The sequence below is a fragment of the Curcuma longa genome, chromosome 1 (genome assembly GCF_044706935.1).
Source record: "Curcuma longa cultivar G26 ecotype Majalengka, Jawa Barat chromosome 1, ITB_CL_G26_1.1, whole genome shotgun sequence".
NCBI classification, from domain to species: domain Eukaryota; kingdom Viridiplantae; phylum Streptophyta; class Magnoliopsida; order Zingiberales; family Zingiberaceae; genus Curcuma; species Curcuma longa.
The window spans coordinates 18,879,273-18,901,653 of record NC_133861.1 but is presented as its reverse complement, the minus strand read 5'-3'; the positions used below and the strand labels follow the sequence as shown (position 1 = coordinate 18,901,653).

General features: G+C 34.9%; 3 protein-coding genes across 3 annotated transcripts; 2 read left to right on the top strand and 1 right to left on the bottom strand.

The window, feature by feature from the left end:
- The first annotated feature begins 713 nt into the window (after window positions 1-713).
- Window positions 714-1,637, top strand: LOC141827441 (bZIP transcription factor 53-like). The gene has a single exon (XM_074714725.1). The coding sequence runs from the start codon at window positions 1,167-1,169 to the stop codon at window positions 1,572-1,574; it is 408 nt and encodes a 135-aa protein (XP_074570826.1). The 5' UTR covers window positions 714-1,166; the 3' UTR covers window positions 1,575-1,637.
- Window positions 1,638-2,458: 821 nt separating this feature from the next.
- Window positions 2,459-13,341, bottom strand: LOC141839229 (histone-lysine N-methyltransferase EZ3). The gene is made up of 17 exons (XM_074726931.1): window positions 13,258-13,341; window positions 13,050-13,151; window positions 12,633-12,970; window positions 10,743-10,904; window positions 10,127-10,211; window positions 9,791-9,946; window positions 9,637-9,684; window positions 9,487-9,558; window positions 7,802-8,496; window positions 6,855-7,002; window positions 5,965-6,185; window positions 5,380-5,511; window positions 3,942-4,032; window positions 3,807-3,854; window positions 3,602-3,730; window positions 3,200-3,277; window positions 2,459-2,808 (listed from the first exon to the last, which is right to left on the bottom strand). Exons 1-17 carry the CDS (start codon window positions 13,303-13,305, stop codon window positions 2,623-2,625), a joined length of 2,739 nt encoding a protein of 912 aa, XP_074583032.1. The 5' UTR covers window positions 13,306-13,341; the 3' UTR covers window positions 2,459-2,622.
- A 1,558-nt stretch (window positions 13,342-14,899) lies between these two features.
- Window positions 14,900-22,368, top strand: LOC141843774 (uncharacterized). The gene is made up of 6 exons (XM_074731811.1): window positions 14,900-15,077; window positions 17,165-17,503; window positions 18,395-18,845; window positions 19,239-19,534; window positions 21,441-21,770; window positions 22,037-22,368. The coding sequence occupies exons 2-5, from the start codon at window positions 17,189-17,191 to the stop codon at window positions 21,750-21,752; spliced, it is 1,374 nt and encodes a 457-aa protein (XP_074587912.1). The 5' UTR covers window positions 14,900-15,077; window positions 17,165-17,188; the 3' UTR covers window positions 21,753-21,770; window positions 22,037-22,368.
- Window positions 22,369-22,381: the final 13 nt, after the last annotated feature.

The window sequence follows — 22,381 nt, the reverse complement described above, 5'->3', positions numbered from 1 at the left end:
GAGAAGTGAATTGGATAGTTTATTATACAGCAAAGTTGCTCATTGGCAACAAAGATCTAAGTTGGAATTGATACAAGGGCATTTTGTGAAGTGGTGCAACGTATCACTGGAACTAGAGTCAAAGAGAGTTTTCTGAATATCATAACTAGTGGAAAGAGAAATTAACTTCAAGGGAAGTTGCGTCACTTGGTACGCCAAGCTCTATTGCAAATGCCACTCAATCTGTAATTATTCTCACCGGCAACGAATCATCAGATGGCATCTAGTGAAGGAATCTTCCTCGCCGCCTTTTACTATTGGAATCGGATTCCACTGCTTGAACTCGAGCGACTTTCTTCTCAGTTTCCTGATCCAGTAAAAAACCGCCATTTACTTCTTGAATTTAGAAACTTTGCTGACAGCGGCAAGCTTGTTTCCTGAAACTTCAAGGAAGATAGAAATATTGGTTACATCACTAAGGCCACTTGCTTCTCCAACCTAAATTATTCAACGTTAATCTTTGCATAGATTCACCATGTTCTTGTTTTGAGCTATATTTTAATGGAGATGAAAGGCTGGTGATGAAGAAATCCACAAAGTTGTTGCATCGGTTTCTCATCCAGCAAGATACTTCTTTTTCACTCGAGATTATATTATTTAATCTGTAAAATGCTAAAATCTTTTCCTTGATATAGCTCTCTTTCTCAGAGCCCCTAATGACTCGTTCCAAGCTTATTCTGACCTTCATAGACCAAGTATCTCCTATTCCTTTCCTCCCTCTCTTCCTCTCCTAATAACCTGTTCTTAAGATCCTCCAAGGATCTTCAATCAGAAGAGTAATAGAAGCTTTAGTAGTTTTTTTTTCTTTTTCGATTATAAAGTCATGTGTTCTAAGCTATTTTGCAGTTGCAGATTTTGAGTCATCAGAAAAAGCGGCTCCCTTTTAGCGAATGATTGTGTTCATCATCATCATAATGTTCAGTGATACAACAATCTTATAGACCTCATGACGTTCCATTTCTGCTTCCTCCAGTCCTTCTCAGTTGCGTTCCTCTACTGGTTCTACTCCATACATTGACCTGCACGCCCGTGCGTCTCTATTCTCGTTCCATTCTCTCCAAAGGAGAACCAGATTTTTGCAGTTAATATTCAACTTACCTATAATTCTACAAATCCTCCAAAAGACCATGTTCGCTGAAGGAGACCCACAGCTCGCCGGCGATGAAAAGAAGCGAAAGCGAATGCTCTCGAACCGCGAGTCCGCAAAGCGGTCGAGGATGAGGAAGCAGCAGCAACTGCATGATCTGACAAGCCAAATATCAGAGTTCAAGTGCCAAAACGATCAGCTCCTGTTGCAGACCAATATGCTGACGCAGCAAAACATGCTTTTGGACTCCAACAACATTATCTTGAGATATGAGTTGAACTCGCTGAAAGAGAGGTTGCAGTTTCTGAATTCGACGATCCGAATGATGGAGCAGATAAGCGGGATATCGATTGATGTGCTAATGGCTCCAGACCCGTTCCTGATGCCATGGCAGCTTCCCTGTCCCTCGCAGTCGATCATGGCGAATGATGGCACCTTCCAGCTTTGAATGATCATATTATATGAAGGTACCAATTGGCTGAAGCTGTAAACGTCTTTTATGTCCATGAAAGGTCCTCTACTCTGTGTTCTATTAGGTTGCTTGTTTTTGCTTTGATCAAGATGTTTTTTTTTTGGTGTGCTCGATCATTGTTGTAATTTAGTTTGTCTTTGAATTGTGTATTGCTTGTTGTTGTATTTGTGCTTAAACATGTGGATTGTTTCGGTTTGGTTAAAATAGGATAATACAAATCTTCTAGTCTGCATTGCTATTAAGTGGTTATAACCTCAATGCTATGAATGATATGATAAGATCAAGTTATCAATATAACGACCCTGCCCGTCCATAGAAATTCTACTTATCCCGATCCCTATTTTTCTGTGGGTCATGGGCCGTCGACCATCGACCGTGTCGTTACCTACTAGGACTTTCTACCCATGCCTAGTGAATTTTTACCTTCCCCAGATTCGAACTTTAGATCTGCAAGCTAAAGTACTAAAGTTCCTTGAATCTGGTAACCAACGACATGGTCGATGATCGATGGTCCATGACCCATAGAAAAATAGAGGTCGAGATAAGTAGAATTTCCACGGACGGACGAGCCGGATCTTTACAATCAAAGCATTAGTTTTTCTTTACAGATGGTCTACTAATTCTTAAGATATTAGATCACTTTGACTATTTCAAAGGTATAGTCAAAGATTTCAGATGATGTGTCTTTTTTGTTCTACAGAAAGCCATTATTTGCTAAAGAAACATGATTTACCGTAATGACACATGAACTTTGATTTCTGCACCAATTTAAACGCCACCTAAAAAATTTCCTTTGTGCTTCAAAACACAGAACCAATCGCCTCCCACAACATTGGAAGTTGACAGAAATACTTGCATCACCTTAAACTGGACCTGAGATACGTAGACTTTGTATCATCACAGACGAAGTTAAACTTTATTTACTATAAATTTAATATATTCACGCAAAAATCAACTACGGTTGATTGTGAAATTAATAGGCACAATTAATAGACACAGAATTTCTGTAATGGAAATTAAATTTTCAAGCCACTTTATGTGCGCGGCTATGAGAGACTGATGAGTCATCTCTTTTTGAACCTTCAGGTTTTCTTGCCCATGCAGGTGCCTGGTCAGGTCCATAGCGATAATCATAAAAGAGCTCTTCACCGGCTTCGATGTGTTCTTTGGCGAAAATGCCCACTCTGTGGTCACCAGCTACCAGCATAACCTGCAAAATATCACAGAGCACAGGTATGGGATTTTAAAAACTTTCTCAAAGCAATTAAACTATTGTAAACCAATTTTCTTTCTCAAAGCATACTAGTTCACTTGGTAGAAAAGTAAACTATTGAAAATTCCTCAGATATTTCAAAAATTGGGAAGCGCCAACATATATAAAGTTGGTTCAGCTGAACAGGGTTGTCTCATGCCAAGATTGAGTAGAAATGGTGCCATATCAATCTAAATGCAATCTGCTCTTTCTTTCAGTTCCACAACTGATAATTTTAATCTCAGAAGAGAAGAAACAGCATGAAACTACACATTTCAATCAAATGTTTCTCCTAATTAAAGTTTTCAAAAAGTAGAAAATTGCTAGTAAATGGAATGCCTTTAACTACCTTGGCGTAGCAATTCGGATTTGAAGAATGGTTCGCAAACTTCAGCTTATCACCCTTCCGATAAGCATCCAACACATACTGCATACAAGGAATATGTGAAATCACATTAACTAATGATGAGAATAACTCTTCTTGTCGTGTCACCAATGATGATGAGCATCAAGATTGCAAAACAGAAAACACGTAATATGTCAAAACCAAATAGATCTCAACCTGCCTGTCCCAACTATTTGAGGACTGCTACCGCATATTATCTTACCATTTAGTTCTCTATGTAAGGTTGTATCCTTAATATTCTCCTAGTGATTTGAATCTCTTATTAAATTATGTAGTCAACCACACATTGCACAGCGTCCCAACTTCCATGTCAAATGAGTATTAGATATAATATAAAAGAATTACCTGATCATTCAAGTCAAAAAGAAAAGATGAGTTTGCACGGTCATAAATCTTTCCACGTTTATCTGCTTCTCTGTGGGAGATCAATTCACCAGTATATTCACCAAGATAATCGTTCTTGTTAACTGGGTTCTTTTTGTCATGTGAGAAATGTTAATTAGTTGAAAACACTACCGTTTAAAGTAGGAGATACTAAAAATTCAATTACCCTAATAAATGCTCCCCATCCTGCAACATCAGACCTTGCTAACAAGATCTACATGAACAGCAAGAATCAAAGAAGACATCAGCATGAGACACCATAAAAAGATGATTAAATACTGAAATAAATTAATACACTCACTCTTTCCTGTTGCTTCAGTAGGAGTTTCATGTTGCCACACTGATAACCATCACCACGAGCTGGTGGCTCACCCAGTGATCCATCTCCACAGCTGCAGAAAAGTGATGAATTTACCTTATATATAGGCATGCGTGTATTCTTTCAGCAATGGCAACAACAACAACAACAACAAAAATGCACACACATGCATGAAATAGGTATTACAGGAAAAGTCCAACTTCCAGAAAGAAATCTTCACTTTTTGTCAATGATTTAAACTAAGCAATGTGAATGGTTTTTCTGGTGCAAAAGTCAATGGTAAATTTGCTGTCACAATACAGTATAATAGGTTGTTGTTGATACAGGAGGTCTGGGAATAGATCACCCTCACCATCTTTCTGGAATCAAGGGAAACTGAAATTGAATATGTCCAACGAAAATATCTTTTTTTTCCTAGAATTTAGACTCAAAGACGACTATAGTGGATTGAATGCCTGATCAAGTAATTGAGTAAATTGTCCTTGTCTACCAATTTTATAAAATTTCACACCATTGTTTGTTCAATCATCCCAAAAAATTCAATTTAATTTAGTTCTTGCAATGGTCTACTAAATTTGATTTAGCTCTCATTTAGTAAACCTGACATCATTACCCAACTGTGAATTGGCTTAAGCAACATATAGTAGATTGTATAATCTAATTTCCTAAACTTTGCCCTATTTTTAACTGGATTTAACTTATCTTTACTCACAACCAACGGCTGCCAATTCAACCACACATATTATACACCTAAAGAATTGAGTAGATTGAGAAGTGAAAGCATGATGTAATTGACATCAAATATGGTGCCTTAAAGGTAGTTCATGAAGGGCTTTTTGCTCTGATGCAACAGCCAAAGATGTATGTCCTCACTATATGGGGTTGACTAAAGCAAATTGTTCCATTTTCTTTTAAAAACACAGTTAATTGTTCCATTAGTCAAGGAAGTTAAGATTATGACCCACGCTCATATGATTTTGATTAATAATAGTCGTTAGAGCTCAGAAACCTGGGACCATAATTGGCTGTGTATAAGAATACCATTTGCCTTGATGCAAATTTAAGCAGTAAATATAAAGAAACAGTGTGGGAGCAGCTAGAAAAATAAACGTAAGAAGTTCTCCTAGATAACTAGATCATTTACCCAAAAATATAATCAATAACTCCCTAATGCCTGGCTATAGAAAACCAATAAGTTATTTTCATAACCATAGTTAATCAATTACCTAATTGTGATAATCACATAACTTTGCACAAAATTTATCACATTACAATCAAGGAAGACAATTTTAATTGAATGACCAAAATTTCAGTCAAATGTAAATTCTTTCAAAAAGAAACAAATCAGTCTTGATCGTGCAAAAAAACTCAGTCAACTGAATCGTTGTACTCAATACTCTGTGACAAAATATTGGATTACCTAACCCAGCAATTCCTACAGACATCAGGATCACACTCCCGACCTGCTGCGAAGCACGGACATTGACGGCTTCTGCACTGACTCTTAGCACAATGACATCCTCGGAAGCGATTTTTGCAACCCTTGGAGCACCTAGATACAGAGAAAATAGGAACTAATGAATTATTTAAAACATGACAAACATGTTTTGAGATAAATTAAAAAGTTGACACCTTGAAGGTAACATAAATCAGCTGTACTAATAGATACTTTGGCTTGTCTGTTTTCAGCTTTCTTTTTTCAGAAACAAAATTTGAAATTTAAATAAATAAATAAATACTTGTCTTTAATTTATTTTACGCCTTTGAATTTGTTCTAGGTGAGCGGGGTCAAAAAATTAATTATAAATATATATTTTTTCAATTCATAAATCTAACTAAAATAAAAATAGAAAATTTTCCCCAAAGCAAACATTCTTTAATGTACTCAAAGACAAACATGTTTCTTGAATTAATATCAGTTGTCTTCCATTCAATATGCTGTTCAGAGTAGAAACTGACAGAAACAAACAGTTGTAAGTCACAATCAGGAGAAGTGAAAGCATACCCACAATACTTCTCACAGCAAGTTCCATTGTGCATACATGGGCATAGTTTTCCACACATCTGTTGACAGCCACATGGCGTATACTGCTTACATGATTGTTGTTTACCATCAGCAATTCTTTTACGAATATAAGGATATCCAGCAGATTTCCAAGTATATTTAAGCTTCCGGGCCTTCCCCCTTCTGCGCAGCAGACGTGTTCTAGTGGGTATCTCTTGTTCCTGCACCATAACATCAAACTATGCTATAGGGAAGTAAATTTTGACCTTTAAAAATGGTATTTGAGGATACACCTGGGGTGTGAAAGTAATAAGCATGCATAATCAGCTAAAGATATATTTTAGCATAAAAAGAAAAGTGCCAGACAATTGGAACAAAATGAAAGAATGCAGTAAACAGTAGGTTAGGCCTTCCATTAATGCTACTATGTTCCAAAAAAACAACAAGATGCAAGGGGCAAAAGACCAAGAAAAGGGCGCCATTGCTAAACAAATTAAAAATATTGCTAGTATCAGTTTGATTATCTTCTTTAGTCTTAATTCCGTTCTTGGTTGAACTAGAATCTTATCAAAGGATAGACTTCTAGACAAGCAAGCATTGCTACTCCTTAGCAATTACCTACACCATGTCACCTTATTGTCTCCCAAGGTAATAGTCTTACAAAAGTTAATTTCAGAATGACTACATGTGTGAGTAGCAATTACTTTCCACTAGTTTCCTGTATTTTTGAGTGATAACTAATCACTATAATTCACACAATCACCCTAATTGTTTGGGTATGGATTGCTGCCTCTAAAGTTAGTATAATAAACTCATCACCTTCAGTCATTCAGTATCAATTGGAACATAATTTTGTTAAGTGAGACATGCATAGATAATTTAGCACACACCATATGTTCCAGATCTGCTTTCCCATCATCAAAGTATGAATTTGCCAACATGGGCCTGCTTGTTAATGAAGTTCCATAGCTAGCCATATAGCATGCAACTTCCATGCATGTCTTTAGCCCAGAAAGTAGGTTTCTTGCTATGAGACAACTGCAGTATACAAACAATTGAATGAATATGACCTAATACATATATGATAATAAAGAGGACCGACAATGAAAACCATTACAATTTTATTAACTTAAATTAAAAATAGTTTAAGCTCATGTCTTATTTATCCCAATATAGCTAACAAAGACACAAAGAATGATAGCTTGATATAAAATAAATATTCCAATTTCCAAATAACTTCACACAAGTATTAACTTAGCAAAACTTTTTTATATCATAGCCCATAAAGTCTTACAGAACAACATACATATTCTAAGTTTGTGCTTTTATGATAATAAAACCATTAGAAATTTAACAATTCAAATAAGAATTATCAAAAGCATGATGTAAAGTAAATATTCCAAATAATTTCACAACAAGTATTATATTGGTAAAACTCACTTATATCATATGCCTCATAAAGTCTTAAAAAACAAAATATATATTCTATGTTTGGTTTTTTATGAAGAAAATCAGACTGAATAAAAAACAAATAATAATCCTTAATCAAAGACATAGTGAAATTGAACATGGCCAACCAACTCTTTCAACATTTTGGTTCAAGTACAATGAAAAACTGTTTCTTAAAAATTAGGAAAACCTGCTCACCAGAAACCCTGCACAAATCAAGAATAGCAAAGAAATCAAACACAAGTATCACATTGGATTGTTTCGTGTCTCAAGCCATTTCTTTATCTTTCACATGGAGCTGACCCCATCTAGTTAGACAAGGCTTGGTTGTTGTTGTTGTATTATCTTTCACATGAAGTTAAAAAGTATTAAGAACGCAACATATTACCAGTTTTCTCCAAATATTTCAATTCCCTTTAAGTATAGATCCTTCTCCATTGTACTCCAACCATGAGGGTTTCTGCTAGAAGATGCCTTTACTGTTGTCACTCTATCAGTTCCTTTTGCAATCTCTTCTATGGTATTGCTGATGCTACCAGCATGAACATCTTTCCTAGTATGATGTCCAACAGATTCATCCAGAACCTTCTCCTGATTCTGACCATGAGAAGATGCTTCAAAATCTGGACTTTTACTACCAGATGCAGATTTGAGATGTCTGTCTTGTGAGTTAACTTCATTGATCAAACCAACCACTGAACAAGATGGTTTCTTCCTTTTCTTATTAGAGCCAATAAAAATTTCCTCACTGGCCAGTTGTTCTCCAACTAAGCTCTTTCCATCTTTTGAGGTCTTGCGCTTGCATAGATTTCTCAAAGGAACTTCTGATGATGTTTCTATGTCATCAGTGTCATCATCATTTTTTCTATTGCTTCCATCAGAAGTTTCTGAAGAAGTGAAATTCCTCTTGGCATCACTAATCTTTTCAGAAGCAAGTAGTTTTATACTCTCATCAGGGTTTGAGTCTTCAGATTCAGATGGTAACGATGTATCAAATCCCTCTGCCATTGCTTTAGTTTCTATATCGTGTGAAGGCTTGATACCTAGAACTGGACTGGTTTGAGCTTGACTGTCTCCTTTTCTCTGAGACAAAGATGAAAGCATGCCAAATTTTCTTTTGATTACTTGATTAAAAAAGAAGCCTAAACACTTAAAGTTACCCCATATATTGCAAGAACATTACAATGTTGGCAATGCTACCAATTGATAATATATGCATATCTATCTTAGTGCATTTCTAGGAATTATTTGTTCCTATGTGAAATGCAGTTTATTCAACAAAGAAAAGCAGAAAGGAATTATCAAGTTGAATGAAATATATTTAAGAATCAAGTTTTTAACAAGAAGGAAATATTGATGAATATAACATTAATAGAAAAAAGGATGGGTGGTTGAAAAAGAGAGAAGTTTGGGATTTGGTATGATTATTGTGTGCCCTTTAGTCTAAAAGTAAAATCCAACAAATTATGAGACAATTAATCATACTTTATGAATTTGAGTATCGGACAGTTAGAAAACAAAACGTATAAAATGAAAGTTGAGCATGTTAAGATGAATGTGTGAGGTTACTAAAAGGGTTGTTTTGAAAGAAAAAAAGTACTATTAGCATTATCAAAGAGTAATTAGTTGCAACTCAAAATAAGATATCACAAATTTTATAGTTAGACAAGTTGAATCACTTAAAATTGAGTGTGTAGAAAAGAAGGGAAATTAAAGAAATCTCTAGTGAACTTAAACTAATGTGACTTATATAATCTAAATATTACATTACTAGTGATATAGCTTTGCATTCAGTTTGACAGAAAGATAAGTACATGTAACTATCTCTATAGTTGGAAATAATCGCCTTGATAACTATCAAGTCGTTTATAGTAGATCCCAAGTACTTGATACAAACATATTTTGAGGATGTAACTGACTGCAAATAGTTGGGACTAATGTGCCTTATCAAGTTATTTATATTAGATCCCAAGTCCATAAGACAAACATATCTTGATGATGATAATACTATTTGGTCCTCTATGAAATGTATTTGATAGTGATATGAGTATTAAACAAGCATGAGAATCATACCCTAAGATAGCATTGATCACCACAAGGTTTCCTATTCTCGTCAAGATCAAGACCGATACACTGTTTTTCACTCTGTCAAGCACAAGGTTATGGAAATGAAAACACATTTTAAAATTTGAATATAAAAAACCTTCAGAAAGCATGACTGACAGGGATGATTAAATTCTGAGAGCAGCCATGAAGTCGACAGTCAAAGATCTGCCAGTGGTAGCATCTATTCTTCAGTGAAGGCAATATGAATCTAAAGAAACAAATTAGAAAAAAGCTAATATTAAACAGAAGGTCAGAATATGGTAGAACTTACCAAACAACGGCGACAGAAAAGGTTATCAAAAGAATCTAAAGCTTCGTTGAGAGTCTTATCAACAAATGATCTCTCCTCTGAACCTTTCTCATCAGAAATTTTTAACTCACTTTTGTGTTCTTTGTTATGCTTTGCCAGAAGCAGTTCATACCGATCCTGCAAAAGTAATTTAATATGTATGCTGAAGTTCAATAGAATTTAAGCTAATCCTTCAAAGATGAAAAGCCTACTTCATGAGTGTATCATTCAAAGTATAAAGAATGTGGTAAAGCAAAGGTACTGTCTCAGAAATTTTCAGTAATCTAATGTGATGCATTTAATCCCGAGTCAAGATACCTCAATTTCATCTTGAGTGCCATCAATAAATTGACGAACAATATTCAGAACTTCCTGATTCGTTCCATGCTCATGAATGGCCTTCCTGCACACAGAAGAGAGATGTCAGATTTTCTAGTTGAAAGTAAGAAATGTATTGGTAGATTTTTTTCTGTGTAGATATAACACTGAGGATTTTTCTTGGCACAATGGTTTGGTTCAAGCTTTGAGAACAATTTTTTGTTTACAAGAATCACATACATAATTATCCTCCAGAAATCCCAGATCAGGTCAAGCCTCACACAATGGTTGCCCTTTTGGTTAACTTGATGAGTTGTTGGCATATACTTATGGTTCTTGAAGGCTTGTACATCATACTTCAACTATAAATCACCGAACAGAAATATATACACACTGGAATACTCAGATGAGATCACATGTTACATAGAGCACTGTAGTTTAATCATTGAGGCATTCAAATATAGAAACTGAGACTATTTGTAAATACTCACTGAGAAAAAATTGAAATGCAATTGTAGTAAGGGCCCTAGATTCAATTAACTTCTTTGAAGTGTGAAACCCAAATAACCACCAGACCAATAATAAAACTTAAGAAAGGACCTAAGCTCATCCTTACCACAAAATTTGATCTTCTCCTTCAGAAAACTCATGTTTTTCTTCCTCTGGTTCTTGGATCTCCTCATCACTATCAGTACAGACGAGTGCTTCATTGCCAACTGAATCATAATAAATCCGTCTTCTTCCAACCACAGACTGATCTTCAGCCATCCTTTGGTTTCTGCATAGTATAGCACATAAAAATAGAAACTACGAAGATCTTACAGCTTAACAAATGCCAAATTTTAGCTAGTGCAGATTTCTCTAGCGAAAATGTTCTTAATAATTTTTTATAGACAATTCCAATAAATTGGGAAAGTGGTACAAAAAAAGTTGAAAACAACTTTGGAGTTCTTATACAAAACTATCTTCGCCAGTGCAAGGTCAACTTTAAAAGTCAACATAGATCAAAGATATTTCAGATATTGTCTGAATTTCTGAAATAAAGGTAAATAGTACTAAGCATGATCACTAAGTATTGAGATATATTATATCATTGAAATAATAATAGGTAGAAATAAGGCACCAGAAATGATTTTTATTTCACAAATTACAAAAAAAGAGTGAGTTTGAATACTCAAAGCTACTATTTTTCGCACAATAAACATCAATCAGGATATTGAAGATGAAAATGCATACCCATTACAACTTCACCTAGCTAAACATAGTGTAGCAAGTACTATGTGACAAGAGTCCTAACTGTAATCTACCTTGCATGAAATTTTTTGAAGAAAGAGAAACAAAAGTTCATTGAAGAAACAAAGTAAGAAAACCAACATCAGGATCTTCAACATTAAGATTGACCTTATAACTAATTATACTCATATTTAGCATTACACTATTGGAATTTTGACTACATGCTGTTAGATTCTCTAATGGAAACTAGAAAATTATACTTTCAAGATAGAATACTGAAACTTGACAGCTGGGTGTGGCATGAAAACTGCACTCTTCAAATTAATATTCATGCATATGTAAAACAAAAAACTCCAGCGGCATGATATAAGTCTAGAAGAATCAAAATTTGCTCAACTATTGGTTCTTGGTTCAAGTTGAAGATAAAAACACAAAGAATACTGAAGACATGAAAACAATGAATTTTGATACTAGAGTTCATAGATAGTGTGTTTTTGAAATCTTCATTCAAATCTCATGTCAAGCATAATGCATTGCAAAACTAATGTTATTAAAGCATGCATCTAAGTGACAAGGCATTATCAGTAGCTAACCATCATATGCAAATGAGTGTTGTCATCAATTCAATGGCAACTCAAACTTAAACCTTAAACTTAGACAATCAAGTATTATATCATGATCAAAGCCTTGAGAATGTTGGCATACACAAACAACAAGATAAGGGGTTTTTATCATAGGTATCCCATAACTGTTTGAGAGGAAAAAAGACAACCTACAACACTTTACATAGTGTATAAGCACCACCCTTCAAAAGTAGAACAAAACTTCCAAATCTCAAGTTTTTCCTTTTTCTCAATCATAGTAGGCACAAAAACAGCTTGATGATAATAAGTCAAACAATAGAGCTGACAATATCAAACACAATCCAATAACACACCTCACTTGCCTCAACCAAAAGTTTGATTGATTGAGATAAAACACAAAAGTAACATGACATGATCCAAAGATATAAATTGATGACACAAATTCTTAGACCTTATAAAAATATTTTTAAAAATATATAATTAGTTTTATGTTATTTATATTTATATGACAAAATTAACACGACATAACACATATCATCGCACCTACAAATTAGGCTATAAAGCTTACATGAAACCAAAAATAAATAAAGGATGCATAAACAGGTCCTACTCTGCAAACAACATTCCATGCAAATGCAAAATTGAAAGATGATCTTAGTAAAAGGTACCAACAAGATATTATTTAATACTTGTCTAAGAATATCCAGGTGGTGTATGGTGGAATCTTCTCAATAAAGGGAAGCTTCAAGAGGCGCACTACACTCTTGTTACCGCCATTATTTCCAATCACCACGGTCCCCGACGGTTGAATCTCCTCCTGGATGTGCAATACCTCCTTCTCCCCTGACCCATTCAACACATCCCATCCGCTCAACGTGCATAGAGCGTTTCCCATCCTGCTCGATAGCAAGTTCTCCCCTTTCGACTGTCTGGATGAGCTCCTCGTGGCGGCCTCTGCGGCGGCAGCCACATCAAAGAGCTTGCAGGTGTGGATTTGTAAATTCTTCCTATTCCTCTCGATCTTTTCCTATAGCGACGAAATTAGCATCCAATCTGAATCTGACTTTTGGGGAATTACAACCAGAGCAAGGGTTTAGAAGACGAACTTTAATGTAAACCAATCTGGACGCTTTGACTTGCTTCTTCATCTGGGACAATTTCCATTGGAGGTTAGCGATCCCTTCCCTCCCCTGTTCTCCCTCCAATCTCTGTGCAACAAAATTTAGGCGAAAAGATTGAAGAAACCAGATTATATTCAGGAGTATTACGAAGTCATAAGACGGAGGCATCGAGGAACCGTGAGAAGACCACAACCTTGGATCGACTGGAAAAGGAATCGGCGGGGCGGGAGGCGGTCACCATGGCGGCTCCCTGTCGACGGCAGGAGGATCGAACGTCAAAAGTACGGCCTTTTTGAGGAGCGATCAGTGAAATATTTTCCCCTCTTGTTTAATACCCCAAGACTCGAAACCCAAAACAAAGATCCACGTGGCAGACAGACAGTGTGGGTTCCAGATCCGCTCCGCCAATGAACTATCACGTTGTTGAGTTATGTTTTCAGGCCTGACCTTTCCCCGTCACCCTTTCTTTTCCAATTATATGAGAAAATCAAGGATAGCACACTTTTTAAAAAAATATATTTAATATAATATAAAGCACGAATAACACACAGTTCGACTATTTTTATTTATGTCTTAATGAGTGTGCGAGTAACTTAGATAACAAAAATAAGACAAAATACTATTTTAATAATTAATAAAAAAAACCTTTTTATCAATTTCCATAAAAAAATGTTTCTTTGATTTTTACCTAAAAATATTATGATGGAATTACTTTGCTTCATTGCAAAGACAATTAAAATTATCCAATCAAGTTTAAAATAATATAGTAAATTTAGATAGTGTTCAATGAAGATAAAAAAATAAATATTTTATAATTATCATTATTATTATATGAATTAATATGTCACCAAAAACTTTATTTGTATTTAATCACGGATATTGTTAGTTTAACTAACTAAATAAAGATGCGTGTTCCTTTTTATGTGATAAAGTAATATATTTTTTTTTTAGAAAAAAGGAACAAAATGTTAGGGACCAAAATAAAACTTTTCCAAATTTGATGAATTCAGGAGACAGTCCTGTGTTTATATGTCTCGCACGATTGAATTAGTTATTGTAAGATAAATTTATTACAATGAATAAAGATTAAATTTTAATAAAATTAAAATAATATTTTCTTTGTAGTGGTAAGTATACCTTTTTGATTTACTATTGTAGATGAAGACTAATTATGTGAAACTGTCTAAGTATTCGATTAAAATTGAATTGAACCAAATCAAATTAATTGAAAATTGAATAAATTAATTTTTTTTAACTAACTAAACTTACTAAAATTTTCAATAAAAATCAAATAAATCGAACAGATATTTTATCGATTAATTCGGTTTTCAACTGAATTAACCGAATTAATTAATTTTTTTAATATTATAAAATTTTACTAATTAATTATGGATTTATAAATTTATTTATTTAAAATTTATAAAATTTTTTTTAAATTTGATTAATTCAGTTTATTCAATTTAATCGAATAAGAAATTTTAAAATCGAAACTGAATTAAATTAATCGAATTAATTAATTTTTAAAAAAATAATTAAAATTTTAAAATAATCAAACTAAATTTTTTAATTCGATCAATTCAATCGATTTATTCAATTTAATTGAATTTGTGCTCATCCTAATATTTTCATCATCGTTTTCTCTACTGTATTTTCATTGGATTCGGGTTTACCTATCGGATCTATTTGAAACCCGATCCGAAAGCTGAAACATTCATACGCATATGGGTGAGCCGATGCTTGCCCTAATTCCAGTCTTCGACTCGATCCAATCGAAGCTGCTCGCCGCCACGTTCCCCTCTTCCCCTTCGAGAACTCCTCCCCGCCCCCGCCCCCGCCCCCGCCCCCTCCCTTGCCGTCATAGCTGACCTACTGTCCGTTCTTGTTGCGCCCTAATATCGTTATTTCTGTCATCGTCGCTTCTTGATAAGGATATCAGGCACCGATATACTTGAAGCATTTAGCATTTGAGTGTTCTAAGTATTGAATCCCTAATTTGTAATCTCTAACTACAAGGTATGAATTTGTCCGCATGCCCCTTCACTTTTCCTCTTTTTAATGCTTTTGCGATTCGTTTTTTATATTTTTGGCTTCTGCAATGTCAGAGGTCTTGACATGAAGTATATTTGTTGCTACATCCATTTCTCTTAGAATCTATGATCTGTGTCAGGAAGGGCTATCCTTGGAATGTTTTTATACTTTCGTGCTTTTACCAACCATCTGACTATTCATCATACACAACTTTTCAATCAATTCTCTTTCCTGAATATTAACTATAGTTTAGATTCATTGCAAGAAAAAGTTAGAGCTTATGTAAAATTATTTTAATATCGTTTCCATTTCAGTTGAAGATAGGGTTTATTTAAACGTGATTCATGAACAATATTAGCTTAGCTTATGATTTTAGTTCTAGTAAATAATCCAAATGTTTAAATGTATTATAAAATTTTATCTTTATTTTACTGTTTCAATTGTATTCAGTCATATCCAGTGCATTAGACAATTTGGCTGTTGAAACATACAACAAATGGTATATTCTTGGTCTCTTATTGAAAGGTCCTCATTGATTTATATAAAGTTTGAATAGAGAACTGCAGTTTTTTTTTTAATATCATGAGAGCATATAGTTTCTGGAACTGACTTTTGTTAACCTGCTGAGTAAGCCTAAAAAAAAGAATCCTTCAGGGTAAGTCTAAAATAAGATCTTAAAACAACTAATTTAAAAGAGCTTGATAAAGTGCTATGAGCGTAGTAGTCAGATGGTATTGTTGATCCACTATTGATAGGCCATAGTGTTGTTACATATATTCAAAGCTTTGACGCCAGATTCATTTGAAGGAGAGAGGAAGCTATTCCAAATAGATAGGTATTTTGCAGCTCAATAGCCTAAAGATTGCTTCAAGGGTGCAAACTATGTAAATGTAGTAGAAACACTAGGTTCACTTTGTGAATTTTTTAAATTTTTATTATTGTTGTTTGGAGGCAGACCAGTTCATTTTGGTTCATCATCAGTTCAGTTATAAAATACTCAATTTAAATCCGATTCACATGTGGTTTGAATCTAAGGCAAACTCAACTTGATCAACATGTGACCCAACCATCTATTGGATCAATAAATCTCAAATTGGACATAATCTAGTCAGAATCCTCAAAATCAGTCCTAAACACTCCAATTCAGCACTATAAATCCCAATTTATTTTAGATTCCCCTTATTAACATTCTAATAGATTTACACTATAAATCCCAATTTATTTTAGATTCCCCTTATTAACATTCTAATAGATTTATTTTAACTAGAGAATATTGGTCATAATTAATACCAATATTTATTGTGTGTCTGTATTTGTCCTGAATTTAGCCACTTTTTCGTTGAGTCCTCATGTCCCCAACATTGAAAAAATCATGAATGGATCCCTACATGTGCCAGATACACATATATGAGTCCTAGTAACATAGACTTTGATCAGGAAAATCAAGTAATGATTATTGATTACAATCCTGGTAAAGATTAATCTGTAATACGAGGAATACTTTAACATTATTCATTGACCATTGCGTTTTCATTTTCTTGCAACTTTGTAGGGCAATTTTCAAAATACCATTCAATGTTTACAATTTTTCAGGCTACTCTATAACAATTAATTAATGTCAAAGCACCCCAAGGTTTTTCATTTGTTGTTAAAATGTTCCCTATGTAGGACCAAATTGCCTGTTTTACCCTTCTAAATTACCACCTAAATTAATCACTTGTTAAATCTAAAAATTAACCCAAATGAAAACCATTGGGAAATTTTGAAAATTTCCCAACCTTTTAAGGAAATTGCATTATGTGATCGTTAGGTATTACTAAAGCTGGTTAAAAATTAAACAAAGCTGCATTTGACTATTAGAAATGGAATACCTCTTTAGTCATTGTTTTCGCTTTCATTATATAATTTTAGCTTTGCTGTGCAAGCTTCCATGAGGTGTTATGAGATGGAAATAATCTTATAGGTGACTACAGTCATTCAATTGTCATCAGGAGAGCAATTTCACTTTTGTTGAAGAATGATGATCGGAAAATGTCAAATGAAGATTATAACTGTACTTCTTTGTGATGCAGGCTTTAATTCGTTGGCTTCTCAAAATGGCCAGACATGCAAGCCCTGAAATAGATGATGAGCTTTTTAATGAAATCTATGGGAAGGCATATACTGGTCCAGCACAATCAAAAGTTGATACAACCACACAGAAAGGAGATACAAACAAGAGGGCCCTTTCTGGTAGTCATTCTGATGAGGAAGATGAACCTCGAGATCCTAATGCTGTGCCAACTGATTTTACAAGCAGAGAGGCCAAGGTTTGGGAGGCTAAAGCTAAGGCAACTGAAAGAAATTGGAAGAAAAGAAAAGAAGAAGAGATGATATGCAAGATTTGTGGAGAGTCAGGCCATTTTACTCAGGTAAGCTGTATAATTTGGGTAAGATGTTGCTACAAGGGAATCCAACTTGCAGATAAGTTTGTCAAACTCTAATGTGGTATCACTACCAATCTTGTTAGACAGAAAATTCCCAAGTAATTTGCTTCTTATTCTACCCTGCGAAATGTTCTTTCTCTTTGGTATTCAAACACTTTTATTTTAAATGTACTTGTTTTTGTTTATAGCAAGAATAGTTCAATAGATTCTTAAGTTGACTGACAATATTAAATTATTTATTTTTAAGGAGGTGTCCAGAAAAGCTGGGGTAGGAGAGGAGTGAGTCATGCAAACCATGATATCTCCTTTATGGCACCTTATGCTGAACAAAAGCTGGTTTAAAATGTGTTCTCCTCTCCGTAGCCATTGGTTAATCTGAACTTGTTCCATTCATTCTTTTTCATAAACATAATTAGCTGACACCCTTCTTATTTCTGAAGAGCAGGTATGCTGTTTTGAAAATGTGTTCTTCAAGAACAATCCAAAATTAATATGATCATCTGCTTACTAAGACAATGGGTGTACATTTCTTGTTCCTCCTTTAGTGCTTCCTTTTGTAGCTGGCAAACTGAGCTCACTAAAAATTAATCTTTAGGGAAAGAATCAGCAATAGTGGAAGGAGAATGTAGAAATTTTAGTTTCATGGATTTTTTTTCTTTTAGCAATAACCTTCTAAAGGTTTCTAGCTTTTGGCTACATGTCTAACTTTATTATAGAAACATAACATTTCAGAGCATGTGGTATAAGTAAAATGTTGAGGAAACATTTTCAAGTTCATGCTCTGTTATATTTAAGGAAGCCAGACATTTGCTCCATTTTTCATATTCTTTTATGCTGTAAAAGGCCTAATCCTCTGTATTACCATGTTTCCTTTAGGGATGTCCATCAACACTTGGAGCAAGCCGTAAATCTGCAGAGTTTTTTGAAAGAGTTCCTGCTAGAGACAAGAATGTGAGAACCCTTTTCTCTGAGAAGGTGATAAATCAAATTGAAATGGATGTTGGCTGTAAGATTAAAATGGACGAGAAGTTTCTATTTGTTAGTGGGAAAGACCGATTAATTGTAGCAAAAGGGGTAGATGCTGTTCATAAAATAATTCAGGATGGCAAGGATAGACAGAGAAGCCCTAGTAGTTCAAACAGAAATGAGTCTAGATCACCTCATGGAAGTCCGAAGTCTACACATCTAAGACGCTCTGAATCTCAAAGGTCTCATTCTAGCCCTAGAAGTGCATCACGCTTCCCAAGCAGGAGCATCAATCAGGAAAGGCCAGCTGAAGAACATGTTCGTCAAGACCCACATAAAATATCTAGGGGTTCTCCAAGAGGTAGGGAATGGATCTCTTTCTGTCAGTTGCAGAGATATTGCTACCTGAAAACATATTGTTTCATGCATTAGTTTTCTTTCTGGTTTAACAATCATTTAAGAGATTATCCTATATGTTTGCTCATGAAGTAATTTGGTACTTGTCCTTTGCAGCAAGAGGTAAGTTCAAGCTTTATGTGTTCGATTATGAAGTGATTTTCTCCGTGCTTCTGGGTCAGACTGATTTATTGAAAGGACACAGCCTATTATGGTTTGATTACCCTTTGAGATTTGTGTATCGTTCTGGCATTGACCCCTCTTCAAACATATTCTACTCTCTAGATAAAGCATCAATCTACCTTACAAGTCTGGATTTATAGTCTGGAATTGCTTACATGTTCTTCATTTCCCGAAGCTTATCCTAATGATGGAGGAAAGGGTCGCCAAACACACTCAAAGTCTCCTCTTCGTCCGGATTTTGGACGGGACACATTTAGGTCTTTTGATGGGCGCAATCATTTTACTGGTTTGCATGAAGGTAGCTGGGATGTTGAGAGGTGGAGAACAGATTCCCTTCCTGAGCATAAGTATGACTTACACAGTTACCCTAAATCTTTGGAAGATCTTGAGAAGGAATTTAAGGAAGAGGTCGTAGAATTGTCAAGAATACAAGCTCAAGAAGAGGATGAAGAGAACTACAAGCACCGTGAGGTATCATCTAAGCATATTGGCTAACTGTGCATCTATTAAGAAATCCCTTCACATTTACGGTTGTCGTATGCACAGGAAAGACATTTGGACCTTTGTTTTCTTGTATTTATTATCTCCTAATCTACATGAATATGCTTCTGAATACTGTTGTGTTCAAGTTGTTTACATGTTAATTATTAGCTTCCTGTTAGTAGTTTTTCTTCCTAATCTGATGCTGTTAAAGAAGAAATTTAATACATTCTTTAATGCTCCTTCAAATAATGCAATAATGCATGACTTGAGCTATTACAGTGTGCTTCTGCTCCTTTAGATGGATTGTGAATATATGATATTCAACACAATAAAATATTAGCTTGACCTCAAACTCCTTCCTGTATCAATCATTAAAAGGACCCAAAAAGTAGCCAAGATATCTTGATTTTATCTTTTGTTGGTTGGCCTCTTTATTTCATGGATATGAAAGCCTTGTCCTAGGGTTACTTCAAAACGCCTTCAAATATATAAAATTAAATGGATGATTATCTATATTCAAAGAGAACCCTCCTTTAACCGACATTGACCCATCCTGCCAGATTACTTCTCCATCCTTAGAGAAAGCTCCAGTAGAAGGTTCAAAATCATATTGTTCCTACTAATTTCAATAGCTTGGCTAAATATCCAATTTATCTTGGCTGTAACTGATCCAATTTTTGATCTATTTATGCATCAGAGTTGACCACCTTGACTTCCTTTCAATAATTTGTCTGCATGAAATATGCATCATGCATGTTTATCATAGTAGAAGGTAAGGCCAAATGGAATGTAAAGCAAACTGCTGAGAAAGAAGAATCAATGGAAAAGTGGAGTTGGAAGGAGAGGATTGAATGGTAAAGTTGAGAAGAGAAGTGAAAAATAAATCTACTTTGTTGTTGAATGCTCGAATTGTGAACTGTTTTGCCACCGTTTTGGTTCAGAATCCTGAAATTCTCGCATCTCAACGTCCAGTATGTGAGACCTTATCTTAGATCCATGTATGAGGCCTTTGTTGGCTGTTTTTTGTTCTCAATACTGCAGATTATTACCTTTTTAATACTTGTTCCAAAACATTGTTGGGTACATAAGAATAGGTACATTTTGATTGTACTGATTCACATCTGTTGGTTTTATCCCTAAACTTGTTTAATGAAGGCCTACCTAATAGATCTGTTAAAATTGGAAGCATATTGTTCATAAATTGGACCTTTTCTAATTGCTTAAAATTTGGTTTAAGTGATTACTCATTTAAATGTAGCATGATGACAGTGCAGTTGGCTTTGTGGTTGAATCCTACATTTTCTCTTTGTCAAAAATTATGTCTCTAGTTAAATCACTCCACAAGTTGGGCTTGGAATGAATCCACTCCTGCTCACATTTAACATAAATATCTTTTGGGTTGGGTAGTCATCCAATCATATTTAACATAATCAAATTGTTCTATAACCTATACCGTTCTTAATGGCAGTTTGTACCTATTCATATGTAGTATGTACCATTCCTACCAGTAGTTTGACTTCTTAGTTTTATGTATTCTGATTTTATCAAGGCAAGCTGTTAGTCATATGGGAGATCCATAAATGTGAATGTCCCTTGGTTCAGCCAAGCATTGATGTGAGTTTACCAGAGTAATTGAGATGATGTGAGAAATCCATCAGGCATTTCTCCCGGTTTGGGTTGTACTTAATCATGAGGATTTCCTTTTACATATGATTTTATAAATACTTATTTGATGGTTCATAATTTAGGATTCTTTTATTTTTTTATCCTTTTATTTTTCTTTCCTGTATGAAACAACCATCTACTGTTTTTCCATGTGTGTGTGTGAACTTGCTCAAAACTTATTTATACAATGACACACTCTTGGTGTAATTGTTGCACATATTCCATGCAGTGCATAAGGCAGCTTAGAGAGGATTACATGAAGAAGCTGGCTGATACAAGGACCGAGCACTTGAAACAGTGGCAGGAATTTCTTCAAAAGCAGTCTCAAACACGACAGACTGCGTTTAGCCAACCATCTTTGGTTGAGTACGACCAATCCTCCAGGAATCTGCAGTATGCTGGATCTAGCTTATCCATGGATTCTGGAAGCAGACACCAGTACCCTGCTGATAACTATTCATCTTCAAGGCCACCTGAAGGGTATGGTGAACTCCAACGCCAAAGACGTGAAGATTTTGGGAACACATACGGCCGTTATTAATCAGTATTGAGTCTGGCGGTGAGTCGAATTTTCTTCCAAAGTAGGAAAGGAACTAGGAGGTTTTTGTATTTGTTTCTTTCTTCCTTGATGCTTAAGCCTTTGTACTTCTAAGAATGGGGTGTGTATTGGCTGTGCAGCTTGTGAGGTAAGTGTGGCAACGAGGATTACCTGACAGGGAAAGATGTTTTTAGGTGCCAGTCATTAAGAAATGAATCACTAGTACACAAGTCATTTGTTGGATATTGTTGCACCGGTGCTCTAATCCTTCCTAGTGTAATTTTCAGGGTGCATACATGGAAATTCAAGAAATGGAGAGAGGGCATTTCCCTGTAAGCAGCTGGCTCTTTATTATAGGCAAGTAGGGGTTCATGTTCAAGAACTAGGATGGTTTTGAGAAACTCAGATCCAATGTAGTACCTGTCTCGAGAGATCTGTTTGATTTGCGTTGGAAGGGTTCTCATTGGAAGGTGATGAAGATGTATCTTGCTAGTAGGATCATATTTGTAGAGATGCTTTATCAGACACCATTAACTACCGTGCAATTTTAGTTGAATCTTGGGAACAATAATTTTGAATTGTTATTTGTTTCACAAGCCGAAATGCTATTTTAAAAATATTTGTATCTGCTA